The 17,577-nt window shown below is 43.7% G+C and overlaps 1 protein-coding gene across 1 annotated transcript in view; it reads right to left on the reverse strand.

The window, feature by feature from the left end:
- Nucleotides 1-17,577, reverse strand: part of ALK (anaplastic lymphoma receptor tyrosine kinase) — a 702,002-nt gene that overhangs the window by 3,251 nt on the left and 681,174 nt on the right. Inside the window, exons 27-31 of the mRNA XM_012652436.1 lie at nt 15,127-15,224; nt 11,111-11,203; nt 8,800-8,901; nt 1,433-1,567; nt 638-728 (exon numbers count right to left, since the gene is read on the reverse strand). Coding sequence (XP_012507890.1) covers nt 638-728; nt 1,433-1,567; nt 8,800-8,901; nt 11,111-11,203; nt 15,127-15,224 — 519 coding nt within the window. The remainder of the gene's footprint in view (nt 1-637; nt 729-1,432; nt 1,568-8,799; nt 8,902-11,110; nt 11,204-15,126; nt 15,225-17,577) is intronic.

Consider the following 17,577-nt stretch of genomic DNA (forward strand, 5'->3'; position numbering starts at 1 on the left):
AGAAATCTGTCTGACTTGGGCGTCCTCTCCCAGCCTTAACTCCTCATCTGTAAAATGGGGACATTTTACGTTCCTCAATAAGGATAAAATGAAATACAAAAAAGTGCTTTGTGTAGTATAAAGGCTATATGGAGTCTATACAAACGCTATTGATGATGTTAAAACTTCTCCAGATTACTTTGAATTTTCATTCTCTCAATTCCTCTAACATATATAGCCATATAATTTAGCAATTATATGTTGTTCATTATTTCACATGTTATTTCTCCAGCCAAGCTATAAAATATTTGAGAGTGTGTTCCATACTTCTCTGAAGCTTTAATTTTGTCTAATAAAACATTAGGAACCCAGTAGGGACTTAGCTAATACTTGTGAATTGAATAGATTCCCTGATATTACAGAGTATCTGGCATTGTGTCACATGTTGGTGAAAAAAGTGAAAGTTACCAGTATTTATTTTACAAAATGGGCAAACTGAGACATCAGTCGTTACATTTTACAGATAATCAATATTCATTCTCATGATCATAACTCGTATTCTCTGACTGGTTTAACTTATTTCATATTTTTGTATTTTCCATCTTTAAGGCTTTTCCATATAGAGTGAATGTTGGCCAAGGGGAGAAAATGCGTATACCTGGGTGCAGTATTCAATCCTCTCCAAAATTATGGCAAAATTGGGCCTGTCTTCAGGCTGATGTTGCCAGCACTGAGTCATTATCCGGTATCTAAAAGAATAAGCACGTTAATTAAAATCAAGGGAAGCACAGGATGAAAAATGCATTTCTCCCAGCACTTTTCTAATTGGGACCAGAGTTGGCACAAATGCCTGTGAGGGTGGTAACGCATCTAGGGCCCATGTGGTTGGCATATGCTGCCCCCTGCTGATAGACCAAGGAATAGCGCCCAGGTGTAAAGGTATAACCTCCAAAGCGCCTGGACAGACATCCTCGAGTTTACGTTACATATGGCTCCTCTCCTTCCACTGCTGAACTCAAGCCACTTCTGGGGCAGAATATTCTATTTCCCATCAACTTTGCTTGTGGGAAGGAGATGAGGGATGCCAGACAGGGCAGCAGAAATAGCAGGGAACGGTGATTTTTTAAAGGAGACTCAGACATATGGTGAGGGGCGGCAGGGGTTCAGTGTGGGACACGGATTCCTAGGAGGCGCTTGAGGGGTGTAGACGGGGTGAGTCCATAGCCTCCAGCTGGAGAGTGGATACTTTGTCTGGGATGGCATTATTGCTTTTGAAGGGCTGGAAGACTGGCCCATCTCACTGAAGTCACAGACACATTCCTATCTTGGGGCACACTGAGTGAGGGCAACCATCTGCTCTTTTGTCTTAAAGAAGCATAGGTGGCTCCAGTTATTTTTTGGAAAGAAAAACCGTGCTTAGTAGCTAGTAGAAATGTTCCTAAAAGAGTCATACACAGGCCCAGGGCAGTTCTTAGGTGGATCCATCCGTCCTCCACTGGTGACGAACTCCAAAACTTCCTGGTTGCTTTTGCTAGGGTATGGCATGTATCCAAGGGAAAATATCTCCCACAGCAGCACTCCAAAGGACCTGGGCACAGGACAGAAGATAGGGACGTGGATGTGGACACACAAACCCACACATGCACACACAGATGTAACATTTTAATCTTTTTTCATTATAACTTTTTCCATGATAGAGAATTCTTAAGATGCAGAAAAATAAAAATGAAGATTAAATACCGCGTGTGATGCTCCATTAAAAGACAACCAGTTATGTTATTTTCTGTTTCAGTGAAGTTTCTGTGCTCAGATTTTTTTTTACTTAGTTGCAATTACATTCAATGTGTAATTTTGAACCTTGATATTTTTGCACATTTCATTATGAACATTTTCCATTTTAATATATTTTATAAATAGAATTTGAAGACTGTAAAACATTCCATTGAGTAGTTATGCCATAATTTGCCTTGTCATTTCCACATTGTATTCAATTTTTGAAATATTTAAAATACTATGGTGAACATCTTTAAGCATTTTTGAAAGGAGGATTTCCTTAGGATATATTCTCTGAATTAGTAGATTAGGAAAATCTAGTACAATATAGGATAATTCTAGTAGAATAACTAGATCAAAAGAATATGAACATTGAAAAATTCTTGATGCATAGTGTTGATTTGATTTCCAAAGGTGTCCCTCTGTTCATCTACCAACATTATACAAGAGTAAGGCACTCTCACCAAAATTGAGTATTCTTATTAATGATGATAACTTTTGCCGATTTTAAGACAAAAAAAGGTGGAATATTTTAAATTACATTTACTGACTTGAATTATGTTTATGTTTGTTGACATTCAACATGGTTGAATGTTTTCCCAAGTATTTGTTTATTAATTCATTTTATTTTTTTCTCCTGTGAATTGTGTATTCATATCTTTTGCCCATTTTTATCCACTGGGGCAAATTGTTTTGGTATCTATCAATTTTCTTTTTGATTTATAGATACTCTTTACATAGATGTTAACCTTTTATCAAAAATTAAAATACTTATATTAGTTGCTTTCTAATTTTACTTTTTAGCATACCAAAGTTTTTTTTATTAAGTAGTTAAATCTATTTTTAAAAAATTTTGTGATTTCCTTCATTTATTTTATAGTTATACAATCCTCGCTTCGCCAATGATTAGATAAATATTTGCTATTTTCTTCTAGTGTTTTTCTCCCTTCTCAAATCCAGTTTGAATTTAACTTGGTGTATAGTGTGAGGTAAGGATCTAAATTGATTTGTTTTTCCAAACAGCTACTCTTCACTATTGATAAAATAATTTCCCCCTTACCTATTGACTTATGATTAAAACCGGGTCTGTTTCAGGGCTGTCTCTTCATCTATCTGTCTGTTTCTTGCATTGATAACATTCTGTTTTGCTTTTTGTGTAGTTGTTTTAATATCTGATAGGGCATTTTTCTCTTATTTCTCTCTTTTTAAAAATATTTGATTTCTCATTTGTTATTTTAAATGAGCTTTAAGATGATTTTTATCATATTCCAAAATAATCTTCTTTGATATTTTGATTAAAATTTAAACCTTTAATTTAATTATTAGCTTTTTACAAGGAAAGCCTATCTTTGTTTTAGTATCTGGCTGTAGTTTTCTGATGTTAATAAATATTACCACAAAAAATTGTGGAGAACTATAGCTCCTTCATCTTCTAAGAGACATGAAGTGATTTTATTGTCATCATCTTGGTAGACTCTTGTAGAAGGACTGGGCAAAGATAGTTTCCATATTTTTCAGGTGAGAAGGTTGAAGCAGAGATTATTATACAGCTAACCTGAGATGGGCTGGAACACGTTATTAGATCTCTTGAATCTACTACCTACAGATTGCCTGGCACGTACATTTTTCCTCTCTGTTTGGTGGTCTTTCTGTCCTCCAAGGCAAAACAAAACAGGCAAAATCAAACAAGCAAGAAACTGGCAACAAGGCCTAAAGAATTACAGCTATATGTTTTCTGCTTGTCAATAGATAGATAAATATAGATCATAGTATCCTTTGAGACAACTAGAATATAGACTGCAAGTGAATCCTTATTTTCTTAGTTTAGAGTTCAAGAGAACAAGAAGTAGTATTGGTTGTAGAACTTTGATAATTCCAGGTAAATAGGATTGTCATATTTGCAAATAACAATGTGGGGCACCCAGTTAAATTTGAATTCTAGATAAATAACAAATACTTTTTTAGTATAAATATATCCCAAATACTGTACAGGTCATACTTAAACTAAAAAGCTGTTTACTGTGCATCTGAAATTCAATTTTAACTGGCCATTTTTATTTTATCTAGACACCGCTACAGATAAGGTGAAGCTATATTTTGTATGCTAGATGTTTCCTTAATCACCTGTAAGCCTGCCCTAAATAGGAGAAACAAAGCCCAAAGCTTGGCATGAAAGCATTCAAAAGCAAATAAAAATAAACATTTAAAAAAATCCCACTCTTTCTCTCTTGGTATTAAACTTGCTCTGCCTAAAATGATAGAAATAGCATAAGTTATTGCTGATTAAATTATTTTAAATATTCAAATCAATTAAGATAACATAATATGATGTAAACATTTTAAGATCATGAACTGTGCTGTATCGGTCCTTAAAAGCTGAATTTTACTTTCCTTTAATCATAACCTGAGGGTGGGAGATTGTCTCCAGGTGTGGTAGAGGGTGAGGGTGAGGCGTGCTCTTAGGAAAGGTGGGAGCCAGAAATTACTGTATCGTCCAGCCAGCAGCTTCCATGGTCTTTTGCAATTCTCTGAGCTTCAGGTTCACATACCAGATGCCCGCTCATCACCACCACTGGCCTGTTTTAATAGGCAACTCAAACTTAACCAGTCCAGGCAGGACTCTTTCTGCACCCAAACCATCTCCTTTTTTCTTTGCCAGCTCAGAGGCACGTCTGCCCCTCCATTTGCTCAAACCCCAAACCGGGGAGTCATCCTTGATTCCGCTCTCGCACCCCTGCCCCCTGCACAGCCAACACTCGCAGTCCTGTAACTCTGCCTTCAAGGGACATCTTGAATCTGACCACTTGGCACGACCTCCACCGCCACGGCCAAGCCAAGCCCCCTCCTCTCTCACCTTTCTCTTACCCACCTCTAGTCTGTTTTCAATGGCAGCCAGAGGGATTTTTCAAAAACAAAGATCACGTTGCACTCCTGCTTACAATCCTCCGCTGGCATCCCATTGTGCTTGGAACAAAATCCACATGCCTCCTGTGAGTTCTAAGGCACTGCTGGTCCTCACCCTGACTGATGCTTCATCCCAAACACCACTTGCTCTGGGCTCCCTCAGCTCTGGCCACGAAGGCTGTCTTCCCTCCCCAGCAATCCTCCAGCAAGCAGGGCTTGTATCTGAAGTCACCTCCTCCAGGGAGCCTTCCCCTCCACCTTTGCTATAATAGAATGGCTTCTGCTTCCGCTTTCTTGTCTCATAGCACTTAACCAGTATGTGAAGTTATATAATTTATTAGCTTAAGCACTTTATTTATGAAACAATCTAAACCTTGAGAAGTAAAAGTAATACAATAGCTATCTATGTATCTGAATGTTAATATTTTGACTTAGTTGTTTCAGTTCTCCCTTTCTTTTTGCAGAAATAAAATAGATACAGGTAAGCCCCACCTCCATCCTTCCTCCTCCCTCTCTCCCTCCCCTCCACCGAAGTTGGAATGTAGCCTTCCCTGTATGTTTTCACATTTTGAAACAATGTGTGAAAGCATAAACAATAAAGACTATGTTATAGACTTATTTTTTTGTTTTGTGGAATTACACATAAATGATATCCTACTCCTTTCTGTAACTTATGTTTTTCCCACTAAACATTGTTTTTGAGATCTATGTTGATAAAGATTTGTAGTAGGTTTGGTGTGTTCTTTTACACTACTGAATAGTTTGCCTACGTGTACGTAAACCACCGTTTATTTTTCCATCCCCTACTTGAGGGATGGTTAGGTGGTTTTTGCTTTTTCTCTGCTGTAAACAATGTTGCAGATGAACATCCTTGCCCAAGTCTATTTGTGGCCACACTTAATACTAGAATGTTGGGTCACAGGATTCGCACGTGTTAAAGGCAGTTACTGAATTACTTAAATTACTCTCTGTCTCGGGAGAGGCTGCGTTGCTGGCGCTCTAGCTTTGGTGTGCATCAGAATCACCCTGCAGGCTTGTTAAAATGCAGATTGCTGGGCCGAAGCCCTAGAGTTTGTTTCCTTAGGCCTGGAAGTGGGGGCTGAGAATGTGAGTTTCCAGCAAGTTCCCAGGTGGTGGTGCTGCTGCTGCCAGTCTGTGGACCACGCCTTGAGAACCACTGGGTTAGGCTAAGCCAAGTCTCACTGGCTTGCAAACAACAAAGGCTCTCATTATCCAGCAAGAGTCCGAAAGGGGGCTCTGGCCTTTGTGGCTGTACCGTCCTATGACATTATCTCAACATCAGTCAGACTTTTAGAATGTGCAGAATGTTCATTCATTGTCTTCCTGTGTTTCCTATGTTGCTGTTAAGATATTCGATGCCATTTGGATTCCCTATCTTTTATCTTTGGCCATTTTTCTTTTAATTATTATATTTTTCTCTTTGGAAGTGTGCACAATCTTCATCACCATTGCTCTGAAATTTCGTGACCATGTGCTCTCTCATGTGTCGCTTTGTATCGGTGGTGCCTGGCGCTCGGGGAATGCTTTCATTCTGGAAATTTATGTCCTGTTCTGGAAAATCGTGAGTTATTTCTTTGATCTTTCTGGGACTCTTATTTTGTCAGCTAATTGGATCTATTGGTCTAATCCTCTTAATTTTCTTATGTTTTCTTTCCTACATATTCCATCTCATTATAGTCATTTTATTTTCTAGAAGATTTATTTAGTTCCATATCCCAGCCTTTCTATTTTTACAGTTCTGTCATTTAAAAAAAAAATTCATTTTTTAGAACAGTTCAAAGTTTGAAGACATTGTGAATACAGAGTGTTCCCATGTAACCCGCACTCAGTCCCCGCTATTTTTAGCATCACATTAGTATGATACATTTGTTACAATTAGTGAACCATTATTAAGGCATTATTGACCCAAACTCACACACTATTCAGATTTCCTTAGTTTTTAATGAATCTCCTTTTTCTATTCCAGAATCCCATTGGTACATCATATGACATTTAGTTGTCCTGTTTCCTTAGGCTCCTCTTGACGGTGACAACTTCTCAGACTTTCCTTGTTCTTTATGACCTTGACAGGGTGGAGGGGTCCTGGTCAGGGATTTTATAGAACATCCTTCAATTTGGATTTGTTTTTTGTTTTTTTTTTTTCATGATTAGAGTGGGGTTATGAGGTTTGGGGAGGAAGACCACAGAGCAAAGTGCCGTTTTCATCACACGAGATCAAGGTCACATGCTGTCAACGTGACTTATTATCACTGTTGATGTTGACCTTGACCACCTGGCTGAGGTCGTGTTTGTCAAGTCTGTCCACTGTGGGGTTTCCCTTTTCCCTTCTCCTCCACCCTGGACCCTTTGCAAGGAAGTTGCTGCCTGCAGCCCGCACGGGCTTCAGAGGGGTCACGCTCTGTCTCCTTGAGGGCAGCCGTCATATTTTTATTTCCAACTAAACGTATTGTTTTAAATAACCTTTTATCCTCTGTTTATGGTTGCAATATTTTTTATCTTTCCAAGGATATTATAGTTTCTAAAAAAGTTTTCCTAAGCTTTCTACATTTTTCTTTCTCCAAGTTCCTTTTTAAAAGCTTGTTTTCTTCAGATTAGAATCTTTTCTCACATGTTGATTCTTGGCTGTCTGTTCATATTTTAAGACTGGGACATTAAGAAGTTGATGGAAAGTTCTAGGTGAGTGAGACTTGTCAGCCGGTGGGCAGCTAGCTTGATTGTTTCACTGGGCATGTTAGTTTTCTGTGACTGCTGTGAAAAATTGCCACATAGCTGGTGGCTTAAAATAATATAAGTTCATTCTCCCACAGTTCTGAACGCCGGACGTTGGAATGGGTGGCACGGAGCGGAAATCAAGGTGTCGGCAGGGCTGTGCCCGCCCAGAGGCTCTAGGGGAAACTCTGTTCCTTGCTTCCTCCAGCTTTTGGTGGCTGCTGGTTTTCCTTCACTGGTGGCCGTGTCATTCCAATCTACGCCTCTGGTCACGCTCCCTCCTCCTCTTCTGCGTGTGAAATCTCCTGCTCTCTCTTACAAGACCACTTGTGGTGGCATTTAGGGTCCACCTAGAGGACCCAGGACAACTACTCCACCTTAAGACCCTCAATTACATCTGCAAAGACCCTTTCTTCTTCTAAGGTAACAATTCTGGGCTTCTGGGGTTAGACCCTGATACCTTTGGGTGGTCACCATTCAGCCTGCTGCACTGGGTGGCCCCCTTATCAGTACTGTTTCCATAGTTTCTCTTTGTTGGTCGGTTCCTCCAAAGGCCTCTGCTCTGCCTGGCTGCCAGTGTTCTTGGTGCTGAGGGGACAAAGGCTGCCATACACCCTTCCACAGCCAGGCTTTTAAGAAAATATTCCTGCTTATCATAGAGGATCTCACCCTTGGTGAGGTCTGTGTTCCCAAGACCAGAGAGACCAGGGGAATCTCTTCAGTCTCGCGCTGATGGTGGAGGAGGGGCAGTCAGCAGCTTCAGGTGAGGGAATGGGCTTGTTAGACCTCTTAGTTACTTCTTAAACAGATCTTGAACTAATCTTCCTGTTTGCTGCACCCCTACTTTCAATTCCTGGGCCTTTTGGGGCTCTCAGGCAGAGTGAACCAGCCTGCTTCTGGACCCAAACTGTTGGTTTAGATACCAACTTGCTAGTCTCCTCAGCAAGGTACCACTTGCCCATGGGCTTCCCAGTTTCCAAAATGTTGACATTGATGTCTTCTGTGTCCTTGTGGGGTTTAATGCAATTTAAAAGACTCCCTTTCCTGGGGGGTGTGTGTGTGTGTGTGTGTGTGTACCTTGAGAGGGAGCATAGGTTCAATCTGCCATTTAAGACTACATGTGGCTCTCAGCGTGCATCACTTGGGAACTTAGAAATGCAAATTCTCAGCCCAACGCCAGGACTTCTGAATCATAACCCCGGGTGCTGTCCAGTAATCTGCATTTTATCAAGCCTTTCTGATGATTCTGATCTATGCCAACATCTGAGAACCGCTGTTGTGGGAGGTGTTAATTCTTCTCTTCTCCTTCCTACTAACACAGGGTCTCCCCGCTGAGAGTGTGGAATCATTCGGCCCAGGAGCACCGCCTTAAGGCTGCAGTCATACCTGGAGAAGGGTAGCAGAGAGACTCACCACGTGTCTGTTTTGGACGTGAATATTCCTTCCATGAAGGCCTCAGGGGGCATCCACTTAACAGGCAGCATTGCGCAGCCTCCCTTCCTGTAGTAGCTTGCTCTGTGGGGAGAAGAGGAAAACCAATCTTAGATCTGGAGATGGCACTAAGCAACAACTCTGCCAGGAAGCTTGAGAAAGTGGCAACAATATAGTCTGCACATTAAAGGGGTGAAATTAATGAGGGGTCCTTGGTGGTTCAGGAGGAGAGCAGGGGCACACAGATCATTTAGTTGAGGACTGTGGTGTCATTTAATAGGAGACAGAACAGCCCGCTAGAGCACAGAAGAAAAGATCTATGCAATGCCTAAGATACCTGCTAGCAGATGTTTAGATTTCCCTGTTGGGTTTTGTTTATTATAACTCACAATGAGTAACATTACTCCAGCCTTATAAGTACTGTGTGTTTCTGATGATCTGCAGTAATGCAAGATCTCAAATGGGAGAACCGAGAGCAGGGCCTGTGTCTCATTCATTTTGGATCCTTCATGGCAACTCATACAGCATTTAGTTCAATATAGGCAATCAACAAATAATCTCGACAGCTGTCTGGAGGCTGCCTCTCATAACATCCTCAGACAAAGGAACCACAGAGCTGGGTGCGGAGTTGGCTTAAAAGGTAGATGAATGAATTTATTAGCTTTTATCAGTAATGTCATTAATGCAACTCACTGACAAAAGCCAATAAATTAACTCATCTACCTTTTAGGCCAGTTGCATGCCTAGCCTGGTGTTCTCCTGCCTGGGTGTGTAATGGGAGGCAGCTTCCTGCCAGCTGCTTGCATTAATTAATTACTTTAATAAATGTGTGCTGAATGTTTAGTATGTATCAGGTACTCTGCCATGTGCTGAGGACATAAATAAGTCACAGTGTCTCTCTCCCAAGGATACAGTTTCATGGAAGAAATGGATATATACCCAATTGCAGTACAGAACGACACACATAATAATGCAGATATATACAAAGTGATACAGGTAAAGAATTGATTCATCATCCTCGAGGCGGGGGTCAGGTGCAGGGAAAGCTGCTCACAGGGATGCCCGTGGAGGTGAGTGGTCAAGAAGCTCCCCAGGAAGCCCATTCCTGACCCACACACTTGTGCAGAGTATGTGGGGACCTGCGGGACTGCAGGTAACTCAGGGCGGTTGAAGCCCAGAGCTGGCGGCCGTCATAGCTGAGGCTGGGAAGGAAGAGCCGGGTAACAGGGCTCGTGATGTCATGCTGCAGTGTTTGTGTTGGAAACAAGAGGCAGACCCGGGGTACTCTGAGGAAGGAGGGGAAGGAATGCTGAGACTCCGGGTGGCAGAGATGAAGCGGAGCGTGCGAGAGTGGTGTGATGCGCAGCAGTGGCACATGGCTCCAGAGAGGGCTTTACTGGCTCAGTCTGCCACGTGCTGCCACCGTGGGTCATGTGACGGCATTGGCACGCTAACCCTCGGGATGGTGACCGCTTCTGACTGAGGACTCGGAGCTGTCTGGATCCATCTCCTTTATTCTCCAAAGAGTTAAAGCTCTGAGTCACATCACCCGTCACTCTACCCCTGTGGGTAGTTAGTGATCATGCAAAGGAGTGACTTGTTCAGCTCATGTAGCAAGTCAATGTTGTAAATAATTAGGAAAAAGATAAAAAAACAACTCTAGGAGTTGGGAAGAGAAGGTGGGATAAAGTTCAATAAAAGTAGTAGTAGTTTTTAAAACTGAAAAAAAATAATGATGGTGATTTTTTATGCAGCAGTGAGAATATGACAGGGAAGAAGAAAAGAAGCTGAGCTAAGAGCCTGTTGCTTTGCGCCCCACTCCCAGGCCTCCTGGTGTGGGTAAGACGCCAGGAGCTGTGCCCAGCACCTGTCAGTTCTGGGGTGCTGGTGCCCAGGGTGCTGGGTGCTGTGGCCACTTAGAATTCCTGAGTCTTGAGAAGAAGGGTTCAGGAAGTTCAATAAAGTTGACTTTGAAGCTTTTTCTGCATCAAGTATCCAAGTTTTTCTGTGTTCTCAGGTCATGGCAGGATCAGAGCGTTGGTACCAGAAAGACAACCTAATTAAGAACTTGGTGGCAATTATCAGAGGCAGCATGATCCTAGATTTAGACCTTCACGTATGGGGGCACTAATCACAGTTTCCCATATGGTGAAAAGGAACTTAATGAAATTTTAGGCGACAAGTTGACAAGGTCCTGGGAGATGCTGTAAGGTACGGGCGGCCCCATCCTGCTGTCTCGAGGGCGTGAGCTGGAGGAGACAGGCCTGGGTGCGTCCTGGCAGTCTTTACTCACCTGTAGATGTCTCGGGCCATTCCAAAGTCTCCAATCTTGGCCACTCTTCCAGGGCCTGGACAGGTCAAGAGGCAGTTCCTGGCAGCAATGTCCCTGGGAAGAAAAAAAAAATGAGAAATTGCATTTCCTAATTTTAATCTTGGGAAGATAAATGTACAATATCCATTGCTAGAATTTTTACCTCCAATGTGAAGTTCAAATATTTCCCTGCTCTGCCCTATATTTCCTTTGTTATATTATACTTCAGTGTGAAAGAAACAGCGTTACCAATTCTAGGCCTCAGAACTCACAGGAAAATGGAAAAGGGTAAGGCAAATGATTGAAAATGTTTAATGGGACAACAATAATGAAATAATTATAGTAAGAGCTAGAATTTGCTGGCCTTTTACTATGTGCTAAGCATTGTTGTAAATACTTCATGTCTAATTCTCACAACCACGCTATAAAATACAGGGTGCTATTATTATCCTCATTTTATTAAAACAATAAGCTAAAAGCAGATAATGCAGAAGCATAAGAAATGCTACTTGTTTTCTACAGACCACTGGTTGGTTTCTGCCAGTTGTTGGACGGAGTGCTTTAAAATAGCATGACTTCTATGATATCAAATTCAAGTTTAAGATATCCCTAAATAGTTCTAGTTTTTAAAGAAATAAGCCAGGATGGTTCTTACACCCATGGTTTTATCTAAAGCTTTGGCTAAGCTACGTGGCTGAAGAATCACTTCTTTCAAGTGATGAAGTTGGCTTTGTCTTTGGACTGCAGATGGCCTGTTTTCCTGTAGCAGGCCTCTGAGGCATGGCCAAAAGCTTTCCAGAACTCATCCACTTCTCCTCTCTGACTGCTCACTCGTTGTGGTTATGCGTGTGGGAATGAAGGATGCAGATAGAAGTCTGGAATGGGTCTCTAAGAATATTAGAGTCCTGTGCAGGAAAAAACAAGAAGTACTTAGCAGCCACAGGTGGCGTTTTCATATTCAGTTGGTTTCATGAAGATTCTGATCCTTGGTTGAGAAAGGACTTGGAGGATAAACAACTGGCTGTTAAGATAGTATTAAAAAAATATGATCTGGATTGAAGATTGCGGCTGAGGATATAAGAACAATGGATGTTGTTAATGCCATTGACCTGATCCAGAAGGTTTAAGTTGAATTTTCAGGGATGATGGTGTATAAAATGCCCCCATAAAACCACAAAGCATAGCACATATGACATCGAAAAGAAGAAATATAGTTGGATATGGCCATTAATTCTCAAGAGAAATATGGCCAAGTAGACCAGGAACAATATTTATGGCTCCAGAAAGGTTTTTATGCTGATGCATACGGAATGATTGTTTAAAAAAGTGATCTTGAATTTCAGGGCAAGAAAGTAAATATAATATCATAGAACACACCAAGAGGTGATAGAATGACACATCATTCTTGAAATGGCAATAAACTATGTCCAAAGGAAACCAATCTAATAAAAAGCGGGAGCACGTGGACCTGGTGAGGCAGTTCCACTCTGAGTTCAGAAGCGCAGGTGTGTGGAGGCCCGTGAATGTCAGGGCAGACACGGGGGAGGGAGAGAGAGCATCGGAGGTGGTTCTGTTGTGGTGTATACCACAGACCTCTTAGTTAGAAGATGTAAAGGCCGCTTTCCGAATACAAATGACCAAATTACTCCAGAAGACAAGCTTTGATTGAGATGGACAATTTCTGCCAGATGTTTCCTTTTGCTTAAAACAGATCATCTGATACATTCTTGATTTGGTCTTCAACAATTTAATTTCTTAAAAAAGATAAAAGAGCAACAAACTGTTACTCTGGGAGCTAATTCTGACCTTCAGTAACTATTTATAGAGACGGAAGTGATAGGATTCGTGAGAGAATGTGATCCTGTGCCATTTATAACCACGGAACACTGGATATAGTCAAAACAGATTGTGACTCCGGGAAAGCAGGTTTCAGAAGGTTAGGGGAAAGATGGACATGATCCTTCAGCCAGAGAATCTGTGTGCTGCGGTGAGCAACGTGGGCTGGAGATAACAAAGCAGGAAAGATCTCACTGAGAAACAAAGGGTGGCTTCAGGTTGCTCCGGTGATTTCAGGAGTCCAGACTCCAACGACATGGACAAAAGATGGGAAGATGGCTCTAACCACAGATGACTTCTGAAAAGAGCAACCTTGTTTCAACTGAGCAACAAACAAGCCCAGAGGTGAGATTTAGGGAAAGTTTTGTCTACAACGAAAAGGACAAGAACAGGAACCACCCGACATTTGAAGCTGGTCCCAGCTTCTCTTTTGCTTCTATTATTTCTCTCAGGCAGGAGGATCCACAAGTTGGAAAGATTTAAAATCAAGAGGAAGAACTGAAGACCAAAATGGTGAAGCAACAGTAAAAGGATAAGCTATTGTGAGAGACTTTATCGCCTAGTGTTAGGGGCGACTTTGGGAACTCAGGCGAGCGTACTTCCTGATCTCTGGTTTCCTCGTTTTTATTAGGGAGGAAGCACAGCTCGTTATGTACTTGCATGCTTTTCTTTCTTTCCTCCTCTTTCTCTTTCTCTCTTTTTTTTTTTTTATTTTGAGACAGAGTCTCACTCTATTGCCTGGGCTAGAGTGTCGTGGTGTCAGCCTAACTCACAGCAACCTCAAACTCCTGGGCTCAAGCAATCCTCCTGCCTCAGCCTCCCGAGTAGCTGGGACTACAGGCATGCGCCACCATGCCCGGCTAATTTTTTCTATATATTTTTAGTTGTCCAGCTAATTTCTTTCTATTTTTTTAGTAGAGACAGGGTCTCGCTCTTGCTCAGGCTGGTCTCGAACTCCTGAGCTCAACGATCCCCCCGCCTCGGCCTCCCTAAGTGCTAGGATTACAGGTGTGAGCCACCGCGCCCGGCCTTCTTTCTCTTTTTTTAGACAGGGTCTCACTCTGTCACCCTGGCTAGAGTGCAGTGGTGTCATCGTAGCTCACTACAACCTCTTCAATTCCTGGGCTCAAGCGATCCTCCAGCTTTGGTCTCCTGAGTAGCTGGGACTACAGGTGCACGCCACCATGCCTGGCTAACTTTTCTATTTTTTGTAGAGATGGGGTCTTGCTCTTGGCTCAAGCTGGTCTCCAACTCCTGGCCTCAAGCAATCCTCCTGCCTCGGCCTCCCAGAGTGCTAGGATTATAGGCGTGAGCCACTGGGCTAGGCCACATATTTTCTGTTTCTAAGCTCATAGGGCATCTCATATTGTAATTATTATGAATATGCCTTAAACTCTTTGAAGACATGGGTTAATATATGACTGTGAGTTCAGGTTATTACTGAATTAGAAGCAAATCAGTAAGGAAGAGCCTTGCAAATAGCCTAACGATCTATTTTACTTCTCAGATTTCAGAATCAAGCTATCAGCTGAGAAAGTCACCAACATCCACAAGGAAAGCAATGTGTGATCTATGGTGTTTGTAGCATCAAGTGTGGACGTGATGTCCCAGTCCAAACAGCATTTAAACACAAGGATTATTATAGTAAAAGAAATGAAGTATAATTGTAAAGAAAATAATCATTATGCTTCATTTCGGAGTATTTTAGAAAAAAGTAACATATCCAACAAACATTTATTGTGCCCCCACTATATGCCAGGGATACAAATATGAATAAAACAGGGTCCTTTCTTTCGAGTTGCCTATTGTGAAAAAATGTATTAATAATTCTTCTAACTTTCTTGTAAGGAGCCCAGTTTTCTAGATGGGGAAACCTTAAAGTGATACAGGACTTGAACATTCAAGATACAGGCAGGAGGCCCCACAGGAGGTCAAGAATAACTTACAGGTCCCCAGCACTGGCGTGGATATATTGTGATACCCGTGTTATAGTGGGACAAGCGAAGCCCTGATTATGTTGCTTTCAAAGACGACAGAGCTGAGTCATCCAGTGAGTGCTGGAGAGAGACCCAGAATTCTGCTCTGACTGGGAAACGCGGGCCCCCGAGACACACAGGGAAGCACACAGACAGCGCGGGAAGGGCAAGGTTGCCTTGACTCACCGGTGGATGAAGTGGTTTTCCTCTAAATACTGACAGCCGCAGGCAATGTCCCGAGCTACGTGCAGAAGGTCCAGCATGGCCAGGGAGGAGGGCTGGCTCTGCGGGAGACAGAAGCGGCACTGAGCAGAAGCTCACGGGGGAGAGGGAAGACCTGAAACGCTGGCTCCAAGTGCTCTCAAGGGCTCTCGGCCCCGGCTGCACGTTGGGAATCACCTGGAGGCGTTTAAAAGAACACAGATGCCCGGGCTCCAACCCAGATGGAGGAATCGATCCCTTGCGGTGGGCGCAGCACTCGCATGCCTGAAAGCTTCCTTGTAATGCCAACGTGCAGCCGGGCCACAGGCATCCGGGATGGGGCAGATTCCTCCCCTTTTAATTTATCCTGCACATTCTCCTACCCCAATCTTCAAAACCATCTGAATACCTCAAATCTATAAACAAGCCTGTGAGGAAACCAACGGCGGGGTGAAATGTTTAAAAACTCCTCAATTTTAAAAATATTTCTTAAAATCAATTTGCTTCAAGAAACAGAGCTAAAGTGCATTGAAAAAGAAAAGTGTTCGGAAAATGGGCAATTAGTGATCTCAGGCTTTTCTGCAAGAAGTCTCTTTCATGCAAAAGGAGATGTCACCCCACCTCTGGGGCACATCCTGTCTTGGCTTCTTGGACAGCCTTGCTGAGCACCGTGAAGGCTTTTCCGAAGATGACATCCCAGCTTGGTCCCCCTTTAATTCCTAAATCCCCGAGTGTGCAGCAGCTCAGCCTCAGGCAGTGTCCTAGTCACTGTGTTGTTCCCTGTGCATTTCACTGTGTCCCCAAGTCCACTTTGAGGTCCTACCCTCCCAGCACAATGCTGGGCACGCTCTCCACGTTCAGTGAGTATGGGGTGGGGGGCTGGTTGATTATAGCTCAGGGCTAGAATTTACCTAGAAGGGCATGACTCAAATACCTACCCAGGAAGGCACAGTGGGCAGTCAACTCACCCCCTGCAGGGTTGGGTTGGATTGTTTAAGCCCCAAGAAAGGTAGTTAAGCTGTTGACTCTGGAGCACCTGGGTAAACTCCCTACGGGAAATCCATGCTCTTGGGTTTTGCTCTTCCTTCTAAGAAACTCAGAGCCCTTTACCCTGTCCACGTTGCGTCCTCAAGGGTGGAGCGAGCGCTGGGCCCTTTAGTACTGAGGTGCCCACAGGGAAGTCGCCCAGCCAGCAATGTAACCAGGGTCTGGGTGCGGGCTCAGCCTGCTGGGGTTTCCTCTGCCACACTCAGGGCCTCCCGGGACTCCTTGAGTGATAGTGTGGGCTTGGGGGAGGCAGAAAGGAGACTTGCTGCTCAGGACTGTGCCCCAGTTCTGGGGCAGACGGCCGGGGTGGGCAGCACCCCGCCAGTGCGTCACATTCGACAGAGCAAGGCCAGGCACGTGATCTGTGACGGTGCAGCGTGCTGCACGGTAGGTAGTGAGGAAAAGGTTATCCCCACGTGAAAGATGAGAAGGCTGAGTGCTCAGAGAGGTTAAGTGACTCACCCCAGGTCACACAGCTAAGAAGGGTGGAGCCAAAGCTGCCCAGAGCTGGGCTTTAAGGATCTGAGTTGGGGGGTAGGGCGGGATTCAAGGAGTTAAAATTGAGCTTGTTAGGAGAGAACACCTGAGAGGGGCGGAGGACGTGTGACTACGGTGCACAGGTGGTTACAGAGTGAAGCACCTGAGGACGGTGAACAGCACATTTCAGTCAGTCTGGTGGGCTGGGCTTCACCCTGCTTGTCCCCTACTGGCCATGTGACCTGGGGCTAACGGCTCAGCCTCTCTCTGAGCCACAGTTTCATCTGTGAAAGTGACCCGATGCCGTCGGCCTCACTGGCTTGTTAGGGGGACCCACACACAGGCGCCCAGAGGAGACGCTTCACAAAGGGACCTGCAGGTCCAACGGGGTCACAGCATGGGAGGGCCGCGGTGGAGGGGGAGTCTCAGGAAATGGCCCTCGTGTTTGGCTTCTCCAGAGGCCTTGTTAGGGTCCAAAGTGAGAGAGACAGCCCCCTCCTGGGAAAAAGGAAAGCAACGTGTCTCTGGGGAAAATATTCATCCATTTGGCTGTAGTATTAGAAACACCTTTTCTCTCTTCAGGAAAATGCTTTCTGTTCCTACCAGAGGCAGACCCCAGTCCCAGCTGTAGCAGGTAGAGCCTAGAGGAAGATTATCTTCCTGCCAGGCTCTTAGTGTCTCAGCCCCATCCCTCAGGGTGCAAGGACCATCGCGGTCTCACATGCCCGGGAGCCTGGAGCTGCAGCGACTAAACTCACCAGGCGTCACTGCATGGCCAGATGACCAGGGTCCCTGTCTGTGGCTGCTCAGAGCAGATTAACTGCCCCACTGATCCGTCTGCACAGCAGAGGGTCCAACCCGTGGTGTGTGTGTGGGGTGTGTGTATGTAGTGTGTATGGGGTATGTGTGTGT

The sequence above is a fragment of the Propithecus coquereli genome, unplaced genomic scaffold, assembly GCF_000956105.1.
Source record: "Propithecus coquereli isolate 6110/MARCELLA unplaced genomic scaffold, Pcoq_1.0 Scaffold39, whole genome shotgun sequence".
Taxonomy (NCBI): domain Eukaryota; kingdom Metazoa; phylum Chordata; class Mammalia; order Primates; family Indriidae; genus Propithecus; species Propithecus coquereli.